The sequence below is a fragment of the Danio aesculapii genome, chromosome 4 (assembly GCF_903798145.1).
Source record: "Danio aesculapii chromosome 4, fDanAes4.1, whole genome shotgun sequence".
NCBI lineage: Eukaryota > Metazoa > Chordata > Actinopteri > Cypriniformes > Danionidae > Danio > Danio aesculapii.
The window spans coordinates 30,196,517-30,216,621 of NC_079438.1; the positions used below are offsets into that span (position 1 = coordinate 30,196,517).

At 35.4% G+C, this 20,105-nt stretch overlaps 2 protein-coding genes across 2 annotated transcripts; both read right to left on the reverse strand.

Annotated features, from left to right (window-relative positions):
- Nucleotides 1–2,960: 2,960 nt before the first annotated feature.
- Nucleotides 2,961–19,191, reverse strand: LOC130222849 (gastrula zinc finger protein XlCGF49.1-like). The gene is made up of 3 exons (XM_056455421.1): nt 19,148–19,191; nt 18,552–18,701; nt 2,961–3,952 (listed from the first exon to the last, which is right to left on the reverse strand). The coding sequence occupies exons 2-3, from the start codon at nt 18,634–18,636 to the stop codon at nt 3,288–3,290; spliced, it is 750 nt and encodes a 249-aa protein (XP_056311396.1). The 5' UTR covers nt 18,637–18,701; nt 19,148–19,191; the 3' UTR covers nt 2,961–3,287.
- On the reverse strand, nt 7,131–10,942 carry zgc:174680 (uncharacterized protein LOC100136843 homolog). The gene is made up of 7 exons (XM_056455415.1): nt 10,825–10,942; nt 9,992–10,674; nt 9,791–9,836; nt 8,593–8,684; nt 8,165–8,275; nt 7,744–8,017; nt 7,131–7,451 (listed from the first exon to the last, which is right to left on the reverse strand). Exons 1-7 carry the CDS (start codon nt 10,864–10,866, stop codon nt 7,242–7,244), a joined length of 1,458 nt encoding a protein of 485 aa, XP_056311390.1. The 5' UTR covers nt 10,867–10,942; the 3' UTR covers nt 7,131–7,241.
- Nucleotides 19,192–20,105: the final 914 nt, after the last annotated feature.

Consider the following 20,105-nt stretch of genomic DNA (forward strand, 5'->3'; position numbering starts at 1 on the left):
TTTCTGTGCAATCCCTAATTGAATAATACCTTCTGTCAATCCTGGCCCTAAAGGTTTTTACATTATTTTATATTTGACTGCACAAATCTTCTCAGTACATGTCAAACAAAGACATTCACACAATTACTAATAGATTTCAGATTTCTTTACCTGTTTTCGTGGGTTTTTGGAATAATATATTTAAGTGACAGAATGGTGGAGTTTTACATTAATTCCTCTTATATAATGTTGGTTACCTCTCCACTCATAACAGCTCTCCACTAAATCACAAACATGCTCAATCTAATATTATTTCCCCAAATGCTCTTTTTGTATTCAGTCTGAAGAAATATAAAGTCATTTGCTTTGGGAGTGTACTTAATATGAAGTGTTTTGCGTTGACATTTCCAGTTCTCCTAAAAATGCTTTTATCCAAACTTTTGTAACCTCTAAAATTCTATTTTTAGTTACTCTTTGAAACTAGAGCCTTCTTACTATAAATGTATTAATTTATAGCTTTTTCTTTCTAAATTTGGCATCCAGAGATTTTGATATATATGTGAACTATAATAATTATTGCATGGAAGACTCTTGCTTGGCGAGTCTGATAAATATAATATGCTGTGATTTAAGTTTTGTAACAAATTTATAATTCATAATGTATCTTCTGTGAAAAACAATATTTCTTTGCATACTAAAAAAGAAATAAGTATACCCAGATAGCAATATTAATTACAGCTCAAAGACTCTAACATGTTTGCGTTTCAGGTGCTGGATCATTGCTCTGGTGCTCCCGTCATCATGTTTGCTTATTTGACCGTTAACACACTTTTTTTGTTTATTTAGTGTGAAATGCTCCCACACATTGGATGACTAGGGACGCACATATCTATCCATATATATTGAACCCTGCAAACTGTTATGGAACTCCACATAAGACAAGAACACGAGAATGGTCAGGTACTAAAACAATAAACTTTTTAATCTGAGAAGATCAGCTAGGTTGTTCAGGTTGTCTTGATCAAGCATCCTGAACCCCTCTCTTTACCCTGGACTTTACCTTCTTCACCAGAGCAGCTCCATCACATTCCTTACAGAATCTCTAAGTTGTTAATATGGTGTATTTTGTGGCTCTATATTCATGTTTGGTGTAATTTTAAAAGTCTCTGTGTGATTGGTAAAGTGGTCTTAATTTCACTGTAATATTTTACGATCTCCCTTATATCAGTTCATTTGGGGTTTTGACTTTGATAAGATCTTTGCCAGATGCTCCACTCCAGGGGAAATGGTTTTCCCATCAACTCATGACAAGGCAAGGGTCTTGGTGAAGCTTTTACTGTCTTGAATTTATGTTTAATAATCAAACGTCTCAGTGTCGTGCGACACAAATTGATTACGAAATTCATTGCCAGCGCTTTAGTAAATGATTTTAAACGATTCGTTGTTGCAGCCCTAATTTGTTTCTCATGGTATTGTGAAAAAGGCCCAAAATGACAGTTTGTTCAGTACACATACTTTTATTTACAACAGTAAAAATTCATTCTGTCAAGACATTTGAACACATTTTCACTCATGTAGGTTTACATTGTGTTCTACAATATGTTCATGTGTTTAAAAGGATAGTTCACACACTAAAAAACTTTACTTCACTTGTTCCAAACCTGTTTCATTTTCATCCTTCTGTTAAACACAAACAAAGATATTTTGAAAAAAGCTAGAAACCTTGACATTGACTTCCATGGTATTTGTTTTTCCTTCTATGGAAATCAATGGTTACATGTTTTCCAAATATCTTCAATTGTGTTCAACAGAAAAAAGAACCACTAAAACTTGAGGGTGAGTAAATTTTCATTTTTAGGTTAATGCACTTAAAAAGATAAGTGGAGTAAATTGACACAAATTAAAAGCATTAAGTCTATTCAACTTATAATACATATTAGAACAACTCTTATCTTTTAACAGACCCCCTTGTTTTTCGCAATTCCGCAATTGCTGAATCCAACACAAAATCAACAAAAAGATGCAAATTTTTGAGATCCTGCAAAATTCTTAATTAAAGCAAAATAATCACAAAAAATGTAAATAATCTCAAAAAACATCCAATTCCAAACCATATAATCAAATGATATTTAATTCAGTTTGCAATTAATTGTTTTACATGTTTTATAGACGTTGCACACACAGTGCACGTGATGTATTTGAGTGTCTTTCAAAATTTTTACGCCTCACCGCACCCTGACAATTGTTACATTACATGGAATGGGGGGCAGAGGAGTGTTCAGCTTGCGCAGTAAGCAGACGCAGATGAAGCACGAGTGATTTACATGTGAAGTCATAGCAAAGATGAAGTATAGACATCTTATGGTGCAAAATGGGCATTTTGTGCATTTCACGCGCTTCAGACTGCAAAAGAAAGTTGGAGCAAACGCAGCAAAGAAACAGACAGGAGGAGATGAGATTGGTTCATGGGTGACGGCCATTGAATGACATTATTTGTGCTTTACATGTATGGCTGGTATTATGATCTGCATAAAAATCAATAAATTGTTTAGTTGAACTTTTTCCCTGCAGTTAGCGAGAGAAAACGCTTCCCTGCCATTGATGAGTTTTACCGCAATCCATGTTTAGGTGTATTACGGTAGGGGAAGCCCTAATGCATGTCCTATGTGTGATGATGTCAGATGCTGCGGGGAGTAGAATCAGAGAGAAAGTAAGATCGTGGGCAAACATAAGAGTAATATCACCTTACTTTGGCTTAATCCGTACTGTTTCAAATCTTGTCTTGACAAGAGACTAAAATATAGAAGCTTTTATTTTTATGATGTGTCATTGTAATTGTTTCAGATTGCACACCTAACATAGTAGACTACCTAATTTAATAAATACAAATGATGTTTTACATATATATATATATATATATATATATATATATATATATATATATATATATATATATATATATTGTGAAAAACTAGGGGGTCTGTTTTAAGTAGAGCTCACTCAAGATTTTTTTTTTTTTTTTTAAGTATACATACATATACTTAAGTACATTTTCAGTATACCTACATTTTTAAGGCAACCAGTTTCCTCTTATTTTTTAAAAATAAACTCAACTTATCCGGGCTTAGAGTGTGGACAAGGTCTCAATTTTAAGGACTCTGCTCTCCATTGTGAAGCGTCATGTGAGTCTGAGGCTTCTTTTACGTTTAAAGACCTTTCCATATTCACTGCATCTAAACTGATCCTCTGAGTGAATCTCCATGTGTTGCTTAATGGAGTCTTTGCGAGTGAGACTCTTTCCACACTGATCACATTACTATGGTTGCAGTGTGACCATTCATGTGGTTCATGAGGCTAGCTTTACATATGAAGCTCTTTCCGCACTGATCACATGGAAACAGCTTCTCTCTGCTGTGACTTATTATGTGGTAATTGAGTGCGCTTTGACATATGAAACCTTCACCACACTCTGTGCATATGTAAGGTTTCTCCCCAGTGTGAGTTCTCATGTGGATTTCAAGGGTGCCATTTTGGTTAAAACTTCTTCCACACTGATGGCAGGAGTAAGGCTTCTCCCCAGTGTGAATTCTCATGTGTGCTGCAAGGTTTCCTGTATTATAGAAGCTTTTCCCACACTGTTGGCATGTGTACGGCCTCTCTCCAGTGTGAACTCTCATGTGAACATTAAAGTTAGATTTCTGACTGTAACTCTTCCCACACTCTTTACAGGTGAAAGGCTTCTCTCCAGTGTGAATTCTCATGTGGACTTGAAGGCTGCGTTTTCGGCTGAAGCGGTTTCCACATTGACGACAAGTTAAATTACATGGAGATTTGGATTTCCGAGGTCTTCTGCATGAAGTCTTTTTAGTCAGTGTGGGTTTTTTATCAGCCGTTATGCCTTGGGGTTTCTCAAACTGCTGTTTCTTCTCCATTTCATTTAATTGATGAGTCTCTTCTTTCAGCACCATCAGGTCTTAAAAAAAAAAAAATAAAAAGTTAACTTTAGTGTGAAGGCACAAAGCGACAAGCATGAAATGGATGTTTTTCTCAAAATTTAAAATTACCTTACTATTTACTCTCCATCATGTGATTTTAAACATTTCCTTTCTTCTGGAACACAAAGTCTTTTCACAATATCTTCTTTTGTGTTCAGCAGAATCAAGAAACTCATAAAGGTTTAAAACCACATGAGGGAGAGTGTGACGAGGCATGATGGAATACAGGTCACAAAGAATATTGCAGAGCACTTATGTGCAAAATGTAATTTATTGACAGTTTCTGTTCCTCTTTACAGTCCATCATAAATATGTACAAATGATATCCATAAAAAAGATATCAGGAAAATAAAGAAACAAAAATCAAAACAAACTAGAAAATAAGTATATACATGTAGAACTTACCGCTCTTTACTGTTCAACCTGCCACAAAAAGGTTGAACACACTAGCTCTATTTGCCTCCCACTGCAAAAGACCCCTCTCAACAACCAACAGGTCTGGCTTATTAACTAGATGCCCCACCCCACATGGACTCCACTAAATTCCCTTGGGTGAGTATTAAAATATTGCACTTATGTAGATGATGACATACATAATATTTAAATAATCTCCAGTATCATAGCAGGTGTATTTAACAATAATAATACATCATATTGACCAATAAATGTGTCAGTTCATGTATTTTCCTATTACTCTGGTTTTGAATTCCCAGCTCTCCACCAAAAACATGCAACATTAAGACAGTCCAGTTACCGGAGTGATCGCGCATGTGCAGTGCGGAAGTTTAGCATTAAAAGTTTTCTAACCAGCTACCAGAGTTTGCCAGTTGCTTTTGGTAACCTGAACTGCAACACCACACACAGAAACAATGAAAGATGAGACATAAAACTTGATGATAAGTTCAAAAAATATTTACGTTTACCCTATTTGGTGTCTGTGTGTGTATATTGGGAATATCAACAGATGTGGTGACGAGTGAATGGATGTGTGTGGGTTATATATACAACAGTAATATTATCCCAACCTTTGTGTGCACCCAAGGGTTGGGAATTGCAAAATCACTGATGGATATTAGACTGTGTGTAAATGAAATGACGTACTGTCGCAATTGTGATAAAATTGAGTAAATGGTGAGGCTATTTTCGTTTCTGGGTGAACTATCCCTTAAAAGCATAGGTCTCAAACTCGATTTCTGGAGGGCCGCAGCTCTGCAGTTTTGCTACAACCCCAAACAAATACAGCTGATCCAACTAATCAAGGTCTTTAAGACTACTAGAGGCTATTTCAGAAAACCCAATTCTCACGGAAGTTCCAAGTGTCTCCGGCATATGCATGGGGACTCCCGGGTGCCCGCAAACGACCCGCAAATTGTGACTCCCCCCTGATCCTCAAACATGTTGCACACCCCTCTCCAATGCATCCCTCCCTGCCTTAAATGCAATTGATCAAATGCACTCGCTCTAGATTACTCATGTTGTGTTCCCTCATGTGCATCTACCACTCGATATTAACTTTTTTAACCTGCTTGGAAAACCCGACTGAAACAAATCCTGCATGTTCGCACATAACTCACGCTTATATTTGTGAGTTTGCATTATTGTATATAACATATGCAAATGTTTAATGCCCTGTTTGCTGTAAACTGGAGTGATGAGGAGATGGCAGAATGACATACTTTGCTACTTCTTTTCATTCAGTTGTACATTTTAGATATTTCTTAGCAAAAGATTTTAAATATTGTGTAAAAACAAGCAAGTTTTACTTGTATCCACACACTTCTTTCTATGGAATAATTTTTGTGCCAATAAGAATGAACGTAACTTTATAAAACTGAACGTAACTTTCCAAGAAACGATCAAAAATATGCCACTGCAAAAGAAGAAAAACACAATGAAAACAAAAAAAAATGAACTCAGTCGCACGAATTTAACATGCTCTTCTAATATGCTTCATTCTTTGTTAATGATTTTCAAAGAATCGTTTTCGCGAATCATGGATTTTGAATGCGTTGCCACAGTTTTCGCTTACGCTTCGTAAATTTTCGTTTGCTGTTTTGGCACAAACTTCTCGTGGGGCTTAACAGCGATCTACACTGATTGGCTAATGAGCTTTTGATGGACAGTTGCTCTCTGACTTAGAAGCACAGATGGTGACGTCAGTGGCGCGCATATCGGAAAGTTGTTGCGGTGTGCAATACGTCGTGCTTTATGTTAAGTATTAATGTTAGTATTTTACCTACGGTCGTCTCTTAGTTTCTAAAGATGACCTCCCGGGAGAGACACGGAGCGGTGCCATCATCTTCCACCTCAGCTTGTCCCTCAGGGCAGCTTGAAGTAAGTTCGTGTTGCTAAAGTAACGTTTATCAATAACAACAATAAAAGTTTTATTCATGTACAGTGTGCAACAGTTATTTTGCGGGTTATTGTTGTTATTCACAAGTTTGCAGTGCACCGATGTTATGTAGTTTATGTCATGTAGTTTAATTGTTTTAATTTTAGTTAGATTGCTGTTTTATACAGTTATACTTATAATATGTAAGGACGTGTCATTGTAGTGCAGGTATCAAACTGGTCTTTATATTCTACAGCAAGGCATTAATCTTGGTGCAGATGCTGCATCTGCAGCTGTACATAACATCCTTGAAATTCTTAACCAGTCGCTCGGGAAAACCAGCACAAGGCAGGGTCAGCACTCGGGACAGAGTCAAACAGTGGACCAAGAGATGGCCAGGTTTCAGTTTTGCAGTCATTGCCCTAGATGGAGATCCTGAGGATGAGGAGGCACTTTGTGTGTCAAAAGTAATGCAGTGGCTGTCTGGTCAAGCTCACGTGCATCTGCTTCTTTCAGAAAGACAAGCTTTTAAAATCACTGTTCTATTTGACCATACATGCATGGAACGTATGCCAGACCACAGAATTTGCTACCCTGTGGTCAGTGCATGCACCCAGACAATCACATTTCCCACTGCACATTCAACAAGTTTAAATGAATTTAAAGAGAACATGAAAATTGCAGTGCAACAGGGAGCTTACTTTTACAGGGTTTAAAACAGATTTGTTAATACACTCCTTTGTCCTTTTAATTGGACTTGGAGCTTTTGAAAATAGAGAGAGACACTACACTTAATCATTTGTTTTATTTTCGAAAGAGTGGCTTATAAGATTTCAAAACATTGTTATGACGTAAGTTTTACATAAACATTACATGTGTATTCTTGTAAATTCAATTTCTGATGGAGCTACATGTGTTTTGGTATGTTTTCCTTGTTAAAAGTGAATTGTTAAATAAAGCAGTCTTTGAATAATATCAAGTGACTGGACATAGAGCTCTTGGTTATTCAAAGATGATGTCAAGGGATCAATTAATCCCTGCAGAAGAGCAAGGCTCTGTTCAGATAAAGGGCATTGGATCTCTGGAACCACCACACCATCTTCTGGGTCAGTATCAGTTTGCTGTTGACACAAATGCTCCAATGTCTGCAAAATCAAAGAAACATTAAGTAGGTGAAAAAGTTGCCAGCTCTTTTGAAATAATGTCAATGATTTTTTATGTTCAAATCTGGTATTAAGATGTGTTTTCAATTTATACACATCACAAGTGATCAAGTTAGGCACATTTACAAAGAAGTCTGCTACCATGCTTCTGAAGCGCTTTTGTTGTAATAAAGACATTATGTTAAATACCGTAAGATCCACACAAAAATCATTTAAAATTAAAAAAGAAATGAGGGTGATGAAATTAAGAATTTTAGAGATGAACAAAGAATACCTCTACATCTGGCTCAGTCACTGGTGTCTGCAACTTTCCTATGTACCAAAGCTGATTTGGTGAAAGATTTCTTTCGGTTCTGATAGGATGGTTGTTCCAGCTCCCAATGAAGCACTTCAGGTCACATTTCAGCCGTGGAAGAATTGTGTAGTGCACACAAAAGAGGTGTAATTCATTTGATAAATCAAGCACTCCATCTTCTACCATTGCATGCAGGATTTCATAATATTTTGAAGTGACCGCTGACCAAACATCACACCACAGGCGCTCAATTCTTTAAAAAAAAAAGATTTTTGTTTAGTATGCTTACAAAACAGCAAACAGACTATGGTATAATGTAATGCCACACATTAACATGTCCGAAAAAATGTTATCAAGCTAATGGTTGTTGGACCCCAACAAAAATAACATAAAATAGCACCTTTGATTGTGAACACTTTTTCCGGCAATAAAGCTACCTCGACCAGTTCCTCGTACTGAGAACATGCAACGCGCAATGTCCACAATTTTAACTCCCTGGTCACCACGTACTCTGGAAAAGATTTAGGGAATATTCATTTAAAGTTAGGTTTCATTCAAAGAAATATTTGCAACTGGATATTAAAGTCATTAGCTTTGAAAATGTATAAACATAGGTCACTTTTTGTAAAAACAGAACACTGCAAGATTTAAAAATACCATAACTTACATTTGTGAAGTATTCAATATATTATAATTCACTCAGTTCTTTGAATTTGCGTTGTGCAAATATAGTACCACACACTGATATCACACAACATGTAGTTAAGAAGTTGACTCTAAAAAAGACTAAGATATTACATAAACGACACGTATTAACAGTGTTCTTACCTTGAAGGCCACCCATGTTTGTGAACACCCTCCAGGAAGAATAAGAAAGCAGTTGATGCCTTGTTGTTTTCAGCAGCATCAAGGTATAGGATCTATAAAAAAATGGGGGGTTCAGGAGAAACATTTAAATATACATTTTTAAAAATTCACTTTAAACACATTGTACAGACCAGTGTTGCAAGCAGTATCACATATCTATTTTGCCCAGTTTCTCAGACAAGGCTTAAGCCTTGTCCCAGATTTCTCTCTTCTGCTGATCATTAATGAAGATATTTTTAAGAATGTTGCAAACCAAACAGTTGACAGCAGCCACTGATTTCCAGAGTAGCTCCTGTACATCTGTAATTAAAGCTCCTAGATGTTGACTGATGATTTCATGCAGTAATCGCAGTTCATGCAGTATCCAGGAGGTAATCCAAATGTAACATCAATGCCTACCATCAACTGTCTGTTTACCCAAAATATCTTCTTTTGCATTCAGCAGAAAAGAGAATCTTAGGGGCCATTTACATTATAACAATAACAATAAAAAATAACGTTTTAAAAATCTTTCTTAATTCAGGAGAATGGCAGGGTTCACACCATAACTAAAACGATAAAGATACAGAGAACAATATCTTTGGGATCACTTTCAAAACAATTTCTTCCAGCTGATGAATGATAAAACTAAACTATCAGACATTTTTTGCCAAGTAACATTTGACTATTGGTGATCGTGCTGCGGGTTTTATGTCTGAATTAAAGACTGTAGTGGTCAGAAAGCAGTGTGTTTTCTGTGAGAAATTATATATGTAATACTTGACTTAAGCAAGCTGGCAAAATATATGCTTTACAGCTCGGACAATCGAGCATACCTTCAGCCAGCAGAGAGAGAGCATCCAGTCTTTGCTATCATATTTTGGAGAAAAGACATTTGGGAATAAAACGAAAGCTGCAGCAGCAGGTCATCTATATTCATTTTAGTGACTGGGAACACTGCAACGCACAGGCTTAAAATAAACAATGTTACTGGTATTGTTCACTGGTGTAGATGCATATAGAGTTAAAGTTACAGTTATCGTTATAGTTATTGTTAAAATGTGAACGGCCCATTACAGGTGTTTAGGTTTGGAACAAGTGGAGGCTATGTAAATTATTTTTGGGGAAATATCCCTTTAAGTTTCAAAACAGAACAAAGTCAAAGCTTGACAAACAGTACCTTTCTTGAGAAACCATCAATGCCACCAAATATCACAATATTGAATCTAGAAAACAAAAATATAAACAAAAGACTATGCTGTTTGTTTGCAGTCATTTTGTTTAGGGTATTTCTAAAGGCATGTTTAATGTGTGTACATGTGTCATTATATAAAGGAAAAGATGAGATTTTCTGTATATGTGTACATGCAAGTGTACTTACGTGATTAGCTTATGGTTGGTGTCCACATGAACTAGTGACAATGGTGCAGGGACAGAGTAACTTCTGCGATCTATAAAACCAAGCTGAACCATTCTGGCCAAAATTCCAGCTCCATCCACCCGTTGCATAGATGCCTTCATTCTGTTCCACTGTATCCGGTGCCCTCTAGCCAAAAGCTTCCCTTTCATTAGTCTGTAGCCAGCATGTGGCATTCTTATTTTTATTGATCTCACAACATGATCAAGTTCTTCATCTGATATGTTGGAATAGCAGTCTCTGACAGACAGGGCATGTTCCTTCAATCTTCTGTTCATTGTTCTTCTGGAAACGCCACAAATCCGAGAAAGATGCTCTACAGGGAGGGCAGTATGAAGGAGTTCCTCAAGGTCCTCTCTTCTGATATCCAAATGGGGGCGCCCCACATTTCCCCAAGTGCAGGTTACAATATCAGATGCAGTTGTTGAATTTTCTTCAGAACTTACATTTACATTAATTATGTTTATTAGCTCCTGTAGACCTGTAATTAAAGCTTCTGGGATGTTGAGATGATTTGATGCCGTAATGGCCAAATCCAGTTGCTGTTTAGCAGTATCCAGGAGGTACTCAAAGTCGAAAGTTTCATTCCGAGAAATCAAGTAAAATTTTGTCCGCATACGCTGTAAAATGTCTTCTTGCACTTGTTGCTGCAGGTATAAACATTACCAAGTAAGCATTAATGTGTAGTTAAAGCATTTTTGAACAGCTCCTAGAACATTTAAGCCAAGATAAGGACTAGCAAACCAGTTTTACCATAATTAGGCTTTAGAATTTATATGCAACCATTCAGTGCCTACCTGGAAAAGTGACCTTTGTCTTCGGTCCTGACCAAGTAGCATTAAAAGAAAAGAAGGCAATTAGGCAATATCTATTTATATTGACATCTAACTGTTATACACTGTATCTTGATATACATTAAACATTTTACACAATAAACCAAAAATGTATAACGTTTCTAAACACAACATTTAAACAATAAAAGTGTTAAAAAAAAGCCAGAACTGTTGCAGACTGTACATGAATAAAACTTTTATTGTTGTTATTGATAAACGTTACTTTAGCAACACGAACTTACTTCAAGCTGCCCTAAGGGACAAGCTGAGGTGGAAGATGATGGCACCACTCCGTGTCTCTCCCGGGAGGTCATCTTTAGAAACTAAGAGACGACCGTAGGTAAAATACTAACAATAATACTTAACATAAAGCACGACGTATTGCACACCGCAACAACTTTCCGATATGCGCGCCACTGACGTCACCGTCTGTGCTTCCAGGTCAGAGAGCAACTGTCCATCAAAAGCTCATTAGCCAATCAGTGTAGATTGCTGTTAAGCCCACCCCCACGAGAAGTTTGTGCCAAAACAGCAAATGAAAATTTACGAAGCGCAAGCGAAAACTGGCAACGCATTCAAAATCCATGATTCGCAAAAACGATTCTTTGAAAATCATTAACAAAGAATGAAGCATATTTGAAGAGCAATCTAAATTCGTGCGACTGAGTTCATTTTTTTGTTTTCATTGTGTTTTTCTTCTTTTGCAGTGGCATATTTTTTTTTTTGTACAATATATTTATTACTTTTTTTCAATTTGCATATCACAACAGATTACACAATACAGAAAAATAATCATGAAGGCACAGCAAACTTTTTACCCCCCATTCTCCCTCCCAACAACCCATTCCCTTAAAAAAATAATAATAATAATAATAATAAATAAATAAAATAAAAATAAATAAACAAATAAATAAATATAATAATTAAAAAAAAAAAAAAAAAAAAAAAAAAAAAAAAAAAGGGAGGATATGTTTAAATCAGGTAGAGAGTGTTTCCTGAGTGTGTTTAGACCATGATACTTCCCATATTCCTAAGCTTGTTCTTGTTGTAGTAGACTGTCAACATTTACATTGTACTTTAGAAAGTTATTAAAAGGTCTCCAGATATCTTCAAATACATTTTGTTTCTTTTTCACAATGTACGTGATCTTTTCCATTGACATATGCAATGCCATTTCTTTAATCCATTTTCCTATTCTAGGTTCATTTATATTTTTCCAATTAAGAGCAATAATACGTTTAGCTTGTAAAATACACATGTTTATGAATCTGACCTCTTTGCTTTGTAAGAGAGGGCTGACAGGAAATATACCCAGGATAAAAATCTTAGGATCTAATGGTAATTTCTTTAATAAAATTTGGTCAATTATTTCAATAACATCTTGCCAAAAGGGTTTCACTTTCACACATTCCCAAATACAGTGATAAAGTGTTCCTCTTACCTCATTGCACTTTATACAGGTATCTGGAATATTATCATTAAACTTGTGCAATATAGCAGGAGTTATGTATGTTCGCATTAACCATTTGTACTGTACCAGTTTCAGGCTACTATTGACTGTTTGTATCTGAGCTTTCCTACATGCCTCATTCCAATCCTCTAGAGATATTTCATCTTCTATATCTTCTTTCCATAACTTTAGTTTTGATTCAGAAGATTCGTTAGAGCCAATTACGAACAATCTGTACAAAGAGGAAATTGAACCTTTATCATAACAGTGTCCTAGGATTGCTGCCTCTAATGAGGAAATGTTAGGAATATCTAATGAATGATTTTGAGATGAGGATATAAAGCTTCTAAGTTGAAGATACTTAAAAAAATGGGTCTTTGGAATATCAAATTTTTTTGAAATTACTGCAAAGGACATAAATACTTCATCCTTATTGTACATATCTTGTACTTTCCTTAACCCTTTTTCAGCCCATATCCGAAATCCTGCATCACTTTTTCCTGGTTTAAACTTAACATTACCCCAAATAGGGCTAAAACGTGACCAGGAGGGATTTATATTCAAATGTTTACAAGAATCAAACCAAATATTAATCATGTTCAATACAATGGGGTTGTCTGTGTTTTTTCTTAGATATTTGAGGTCTGCCGAATATAGGTATAAGTGCAGTGGTATTTGTGGTGTAACAGAGTAGGATTCCAAATCCATCCAAGAAGGAGGACTTTCAGAAGAAAAATAATACATGATTGTACGCAGCTGAGCTGCCCAATAATACCACTGAAAATTTGGACATTTAAGTCCTCCTCGATCGAATGGTAAATATAATAAAGTTAGACGTAGCCTGGGACGTTTATTTTGCCAAATAAAGTTGGTAAACAGTTTTTTAATTCTAGTAAACAACGATGAGGGAGGGGGTAAGGGGATATTTTGGAACAAATAAAGAAATTTAGGGAGTATATTCATTTTTAGGATATTTATCCTGCCAATCATTGAGATGGGTAAAGATGTCCAACGTTCTACTGATGATATAGTAGCATCCAAAATTGGGTCATAATTTATTTGAGCAATCTTATTTATTTCATCTACGATTTTAATACCCAGATATGTAAAATTATCCGTTGAATTAAAAATAGAAGCATAACCTTGGCTATTTTTTCTCTCTGATTCATTAAGTAACATTATAGATGATTTGGAGTGATTAACTTTATATCCAGATATTTTTCCAAAAGTTTCAATAAGATCCAGGAGTGCAGGAATAGAACTACTTAGATTTTTTAAGAACAAAATAATATCGTCTGCAAATAATGCTAGTTTATGTTCCAAGTGGCTCTCTTGAATTCCATATATGGCATTATGTGTTCTCACTGCTATGGCGAATGGTTCTATTGCAAGGATAAATAATAAAGGTGATAGAGGACTTCCCTGTGGGCAACTCCTAGATATTTTAAAGGGTTTAGAAACAACATTATTTGTTAAAACTTCTGCTGTGAGCTCCGTACAAAGTAGTCTAACCCATTTACAAAATGTATCACCAAAGCCAAAGCGATTTAGCACGTCAAATAAATAATGCCATTCGACACGGTCGAAAGCCTTTTCTGCATCAAGAGAAAGTAGTGCCGTGTCTTTCGCTCCTCTCTGGCTATATAAGATATTGAGCACTCGTCTGACATTGTGGAAGCCCTGTCTCCCTTGAATAAAGCCATTCTGGTCTTCTCCCACCACCCGATGGAGTAAGCCCTCCAATCTTCTTGCAAGAACTTTGCTAAGTATTTTTGTATCTGAATTTAAAAGGCTGATTGGGCGCATATTTTCGCATTTTATATTTGGTTTTCCTGGTTTTGGAAGTAAAGTTATTAGGGCACTCCTCATGGATGTAGGAAGAAGACCATTCCTAAAGGACTCCTGGAACATCTCCAAAAGAGGTGAAATTAATTTAGACTGAAATTTTTTATAAATATCTATAGGTATGCCATCTGGACCTGCCGTTTTACCTGCCTGCATACAATTAATTGCTTCTACAATTTCTATTTTTGTTAAATCTCCATCTAATGCTTTACTTTCATTTTCTGAAATTCTAGGAATATTAATGTTATTTAGAAATTGTGTCTGTTCAACAAGTCTGGGATTACCATCAGAGCTATACAATTTCTCATAAAATATTTTGAAGGCCTCATTAATTTCTTTAGGATCTACTATAGTTCTGCCGCTTGAATCTTCAATGTAATTAATAGATCTTTCCGTTTGTTGTTGTTTAATGCGCCATGCTAAAAGTTTCCCAGGTTTTTCCCCTTGGTCATAATAGGATTGTTTAAGTTTCAGTAAATAAGTTGCTGCTTTATTAGCCGACAATTCATTGTACTGTGACCTAAGAAGGAGTAACTGTGCATTTGCATCTATAGAGTTAGACTTGTTATTGTAAAGATCTGATTCAAGTGTTTTAATTTTTTCATCTAATGTCTTCATTTCCAGTTGTGTACTCCTTTTCTTTGAACTGGTATAACTGATTATTTGACCCCTAATAAAGGCCTTAAATGCCTCCCACCTTATGCTAGCAGATGTTTGAGAAGTATTACATGTAAAATACAGGTCAATTTGTTTATCTAAAAAATCTATAAATGTGGGGTCTGTTAGCCATCCTGGTTGAAAGCGCCATTTTGGAGAATCCTTCACTAGTTTCGTATCTGTATAAGTGAGTGACATAGCTGCATGATCCGATATTACTATACTACCATAATTACAGTCGTCAATTTTTGAAACCAGTTGTGCTGAAACCAAAAAATAGTCTATGCGTGAATACGTTTTATAAGTGCTGGAATAACATGAGTATTCTATTGCATTTGGTTTACTATGTCTCCATATGTCCACCAAATTTAATTCTTTAATAAAACTATTTATCGTCTTTCTCGATCTAATGTGGGTATTATCTGAGCCTGATGACCTATCTCTTGCTGGATCTAACGTGCAATTAAAATCACCAGCAATTATATATTGCCCCGGGAGATTGGAGATAGTCAGAAACAAATTGTTATAGAATTTAGGGTCATCTTCGTTGGGTCCATAAACATTTATCAGATTTATATTTTCAAATAACAGCATACCCTGGACTATGATGTATCTACCTGCAGGATCCTTAATTATATTTTTAATTTGTAAAGGTACAGATTTATGAATTAGTATTATAACACCTCTAGCATGGGTGGTATATGGGGCAGATAGCACCTGACCCTGCCATCTTCTTCTTATTTTAGAAACATCCTCACTTACTAGATGGGTTTCTTGCAAGAAAACTATTTTTGATTGCAAGAATTTTATCCTGTTCATCACTTGTTTAACTTTTGAGATTTTGTTTAAGCCCCTACAGTTCCATGAAGTAAATTTCACCTTCAAGTTACTAGACATGAGTTGTCTAATATAACCTTACGGATTTGCTTGTTTGATGAAAACACACCCACATACAACAAGAAAAAAAAGAAAAGAAAAAATAAATAAATAAAAAAAAGAAAAAGAAAAAGAAAAAAAACCCACACCTTATACCAACCGCTTATGACAGATACGGGTCTAGGCAATACAAAGAGCCGTCTGTCTCTCACTTTTGATTATTTCTTTCTCTTTAGCTCCCTCTGCTATTATCAAGTACTAACTACTTTACCAACATTATTTACTTAGTTGTATAGAACTGTGCAACATCTGTAAACATAACCATTAAAAGATTAATATTTTGCAACTTTTAACAAATAGTGACATACCTGGGGGGTTAAGCTGAATAAGGATTAACAAAAAAAGATAGATATAAAAAAGAATAAATCAAACAGTTCTGCTATTGGCTGTGTAAAGTTCGTTGTGGGTTGAACGTCCCTTGCGAATGTCAAAAGGTCCAATATTTGAGTGTGCATTATGGCCATGTTTTCCTTTCCCACCCCAGGTACATTTTAAGTGTTTTTATCACGAGAATAAGCATATGCGGTCAGAAAAAAAGTATATGACTAACGTTAGCCAACAGAAAACATTATGCAAAAAGAATTGTAGCGCTCTCTCGTTTGAAAAAAAAAAATGACATAAAACGAATTAGCCAGTAGTGCTGTCATATTTTAGTTCCGTATATTGGTAGAGTTGTCTTGATCCTTCAAAGAGACTGGATAAATTTGTCTACTTCAGCCGGAGTTTGGAAGGTGTAGGATCTTTCTCCGTGTGTCAGCAGGAGCCGTGCTGGAAAAATAATTCTGTGCTTATGAATTCCCTTGTCTCGCAACCTTTTTCGCACGTCATCATAGTCGCGCTGCATCTTATGTATGCCGGCGGAGAGATCTGGGTGAAAACGGACTAGTTCGTTATTGAAAAGAACATTCCCTTTAACTCTGGCTGCCCTTAGCACTCGCTCCTTGTCTCTGAAGTTCAGAAACTTCATAATTAGTGTCCTCGGGCGTGTCGTTCGCGAGTGGATATTTGTCAAAGTGCCGATTCTATGAGCCCGCTCAATTACCAGAGATTCCCGCGAATCCAATCCTAGAGCCTCCGGTATCCACTTCTCCAAAAATGTTACCGTATCCTGGCCCTCCGCTTTCTCCGGTAGTCCCACAAGTCTTATGTTGTTCCGTCGACTTCTGCATTCTAAATCTTCCACTTTGTTTGAAAGCGTTTTAACAGTATTTTCAAGCGTGTTCACTCTGGATAACAACCCGTTGACGTTATCTTCGGCATCCGAAATGCGTTGCTCCGCTTGTGCTATCCGCCCTGTGCATTCCTTTATCTCCTTGCTTATCGTCGTAATTGTTGCTTGGACTCCATCAATTTTTTTGTAAAGTCCGTTTTTCAAGGACATTATAGCTTTCATGATATCTTCGTTATTACCATCCGAAGTTACTGCTTCGTCATCATCTTCGTCAGGGCCCTCACCAGCTGCCATGGCGTCGTTAGTTTCTTCACCCTCGGAATATTCATCTTCGTTTCTGGTCTTTTTCTTGTCTTTTCTGGTACCTTTGCGTGACATTTTTCTTTCCCTATACTTTTATATTTGTGTTGCTTGACTTTAGATACAATTCTGATTGGTATTGTAGGATTGATCGCAGATTAGCAGCAGAGCTAAAAAGTTTCGACCTCTCAGCACCTCGCCATAACCGGAAGTCAGTGGCATATTTTTGATCGTTTCTTGGAAAGTTACGTTCAGTTTTATAAAGTTACGTTCATTCTTATTGGCACAAAAATTATTCCATATCTTTCCAACATAAACTTTATTTAAAATAATATATATATATATATATATATATATATATATATATATATATATATATATATATATATATATATATAATTTATTTATTTATTTATTTTTTTAAATGTTTTAAGAACTATAATAAATAATATAATAATATATATAAATAAATAAATCTATGCACAACAATCTTTCCAGGTCGATGTCCTCAGCAGTAAATACATGGAGCACGTTTAAACAAATGTTATTGTAAGGAAAATAATTAAACCATTATGATAAATAGAGTTAAAATGACCTTTTGAATAAAAAGTTTAACGTTTTATTGAGATGGATTGTTGGTGATTGCATGGGTTTTGACTAGATTGGGTAGCAAAACATGAACAAAGAAAAATTAAGACTTGTTTAAAAAAAGATTTAAGACCTACAACACAATATTTCAGTAAATTTTAGACCCAGCAGAAACCCTGTTTAAACACAGTAGCCCTGATAATTAGTTATTATAATAATGATGTATTTTTAACTCAGATACTGTCTGTAAGAACTAGTAATAACTACTAAAAACAAGTTTAAACCCATAAAGAAGTTTGTGGAAGGATTGTGATCAACGTGACATATGAAAATGGAAAGTACTAAGCCAACACTATCACTGTAATAGCAGATATCTTCTATGAGAATACTGTAGGTCAAATATCGTCAGCTCAGTTAAACTTTATTCATTTATTGTTTTTGTTTATTTTATATAGCACCAGTGCTCAAGGACGCTTTACAAACAGTAGGAGAACGAGAAAAGCCATAACCTTAAGAAGGTAGAGAAAATGGGAGACTAATAATACATAAAATAATGACAAAAGACATGAGAACAAGTGACAAAAGAAACTCATTCCTGTCTTTCAATGAGTGCTTATGTGCATTTAGGATAACTAGGCAGCACACTCAGGGCTGCAAGATGGATTTAATTTAGTATTCTTATTATTAAAATATATCTGAATGAGGATCAGATGACTGAGTTGGTCTTTGAGAATGAAAATCAACCTGTTTGTTCCTGCAGATCTTCCTGTTTGACTGTGAATGTTTCTTCAATCTTCACATCTTCACTCTCCTCTTTAATAAACGCCATCTTTATAACAGTGTGGAGATCAGTTGCCTCAGCAGGAGTTTTTCTCTGTGTTTGGACACTTTATCCTGTTTAAAATGAACAAAACAATAAAAATGGTCTGTTTGAATAAAACAATGAAAAGAAACAAAATAACTTCTCTTCAACACTTGCTTCAACAGTTTCTTTATATGAGAGTAATGAACAAAAATAAATCAGGTAAGTCCGAGTAAGAAACAATAGCCATAAATGAGCTGATTAAAACTAGTACTCCATTTCTTATATATAGTGATGTATACTTCGAATGGAATGACATTATGCAATTTAATTAATTAAAACTTCATTAAAACACTTTACAAACATTTCTGCTAACTTATTCAAACAATATAGCCCTCATTACTGTGAGTAAAATAGTACTACATTGTATAAAGGGTTAAATAATATTGTCAACAGCAGGTATATAATTTAGCATCGGATGAAAAACCTGAAACTTTAATCAATCTGTTTATATCTGTGTAAAAGTTTAAAAACAAACCTTTCTCCAGTTGAATCACAGCGCAGGAGCGGCGCAGCCTTATGATGTCACATGCCACGCCAAAATAAAAGTCTTTCTCTCTCTCTCGCTCTCACACACACACAGGCACAAATAAACAGTACTTGAAGTTGGTCAAAATTATTAATCTAAACATTCATTGTTTTTAGAACAATTTTGAAAAACTTTTTTAATCCACTTTATGATGACTTGCAGGTCTAAAGCACATTACTATTCCAAATCTCATCCTCATAATTATGACATCTACTTTCCTATTTCTACAACTTCATAGGCTATATTTAGGATTTTAGTGCAGTCTAGGGTGTTCACTAGGCACTCAGGCATTGTCCGCCACCTGTTGTTTCAATCCCCTGTGAACTTTGCTCATCTTCAGCACAATTGACCAAACACAAATGAAGACACTTTAGATGAAATCTGAGTCCCGAGATGCTTACAGTCCAGAAAAGGAACCAAAAACATTGTCAAAACTGTCAATGTGACTTTAGTGGTTTAATTGTAATCGAGTCCCAAGAACAATTTGTGTGCTGTTGAACCAGGGGCGTTGCTAGACATAAAGCTCTACTGGGGCACGTACCTCCTTCCCCCATGCCCCCATACCCCCATATATATATTATATATATATAGATATGTAATAAATATATTATATTTATTATAAGTAAAAGTATTCTTATTATTATACAATTATTCTTCTAAATAATCTTAAATGTAACTGGAAAACAATGTTAAGACAACTGGAGTGAGCTAAGATCATTTAAGAAATTACTTTTGCATAAATATTCATTTCATTTGAATGAAATTCTATAGACAATTCAATAAAATACAAAAAAAAAAATTTAAAATAAGATGTGTTATAGAATTATCTGTTGTAGACTTGACACATGGCAGCTAATTAGGTTTATTAAGTCTTACCTCCCTGACTCTTCATCCCTCCTTTTTGCTT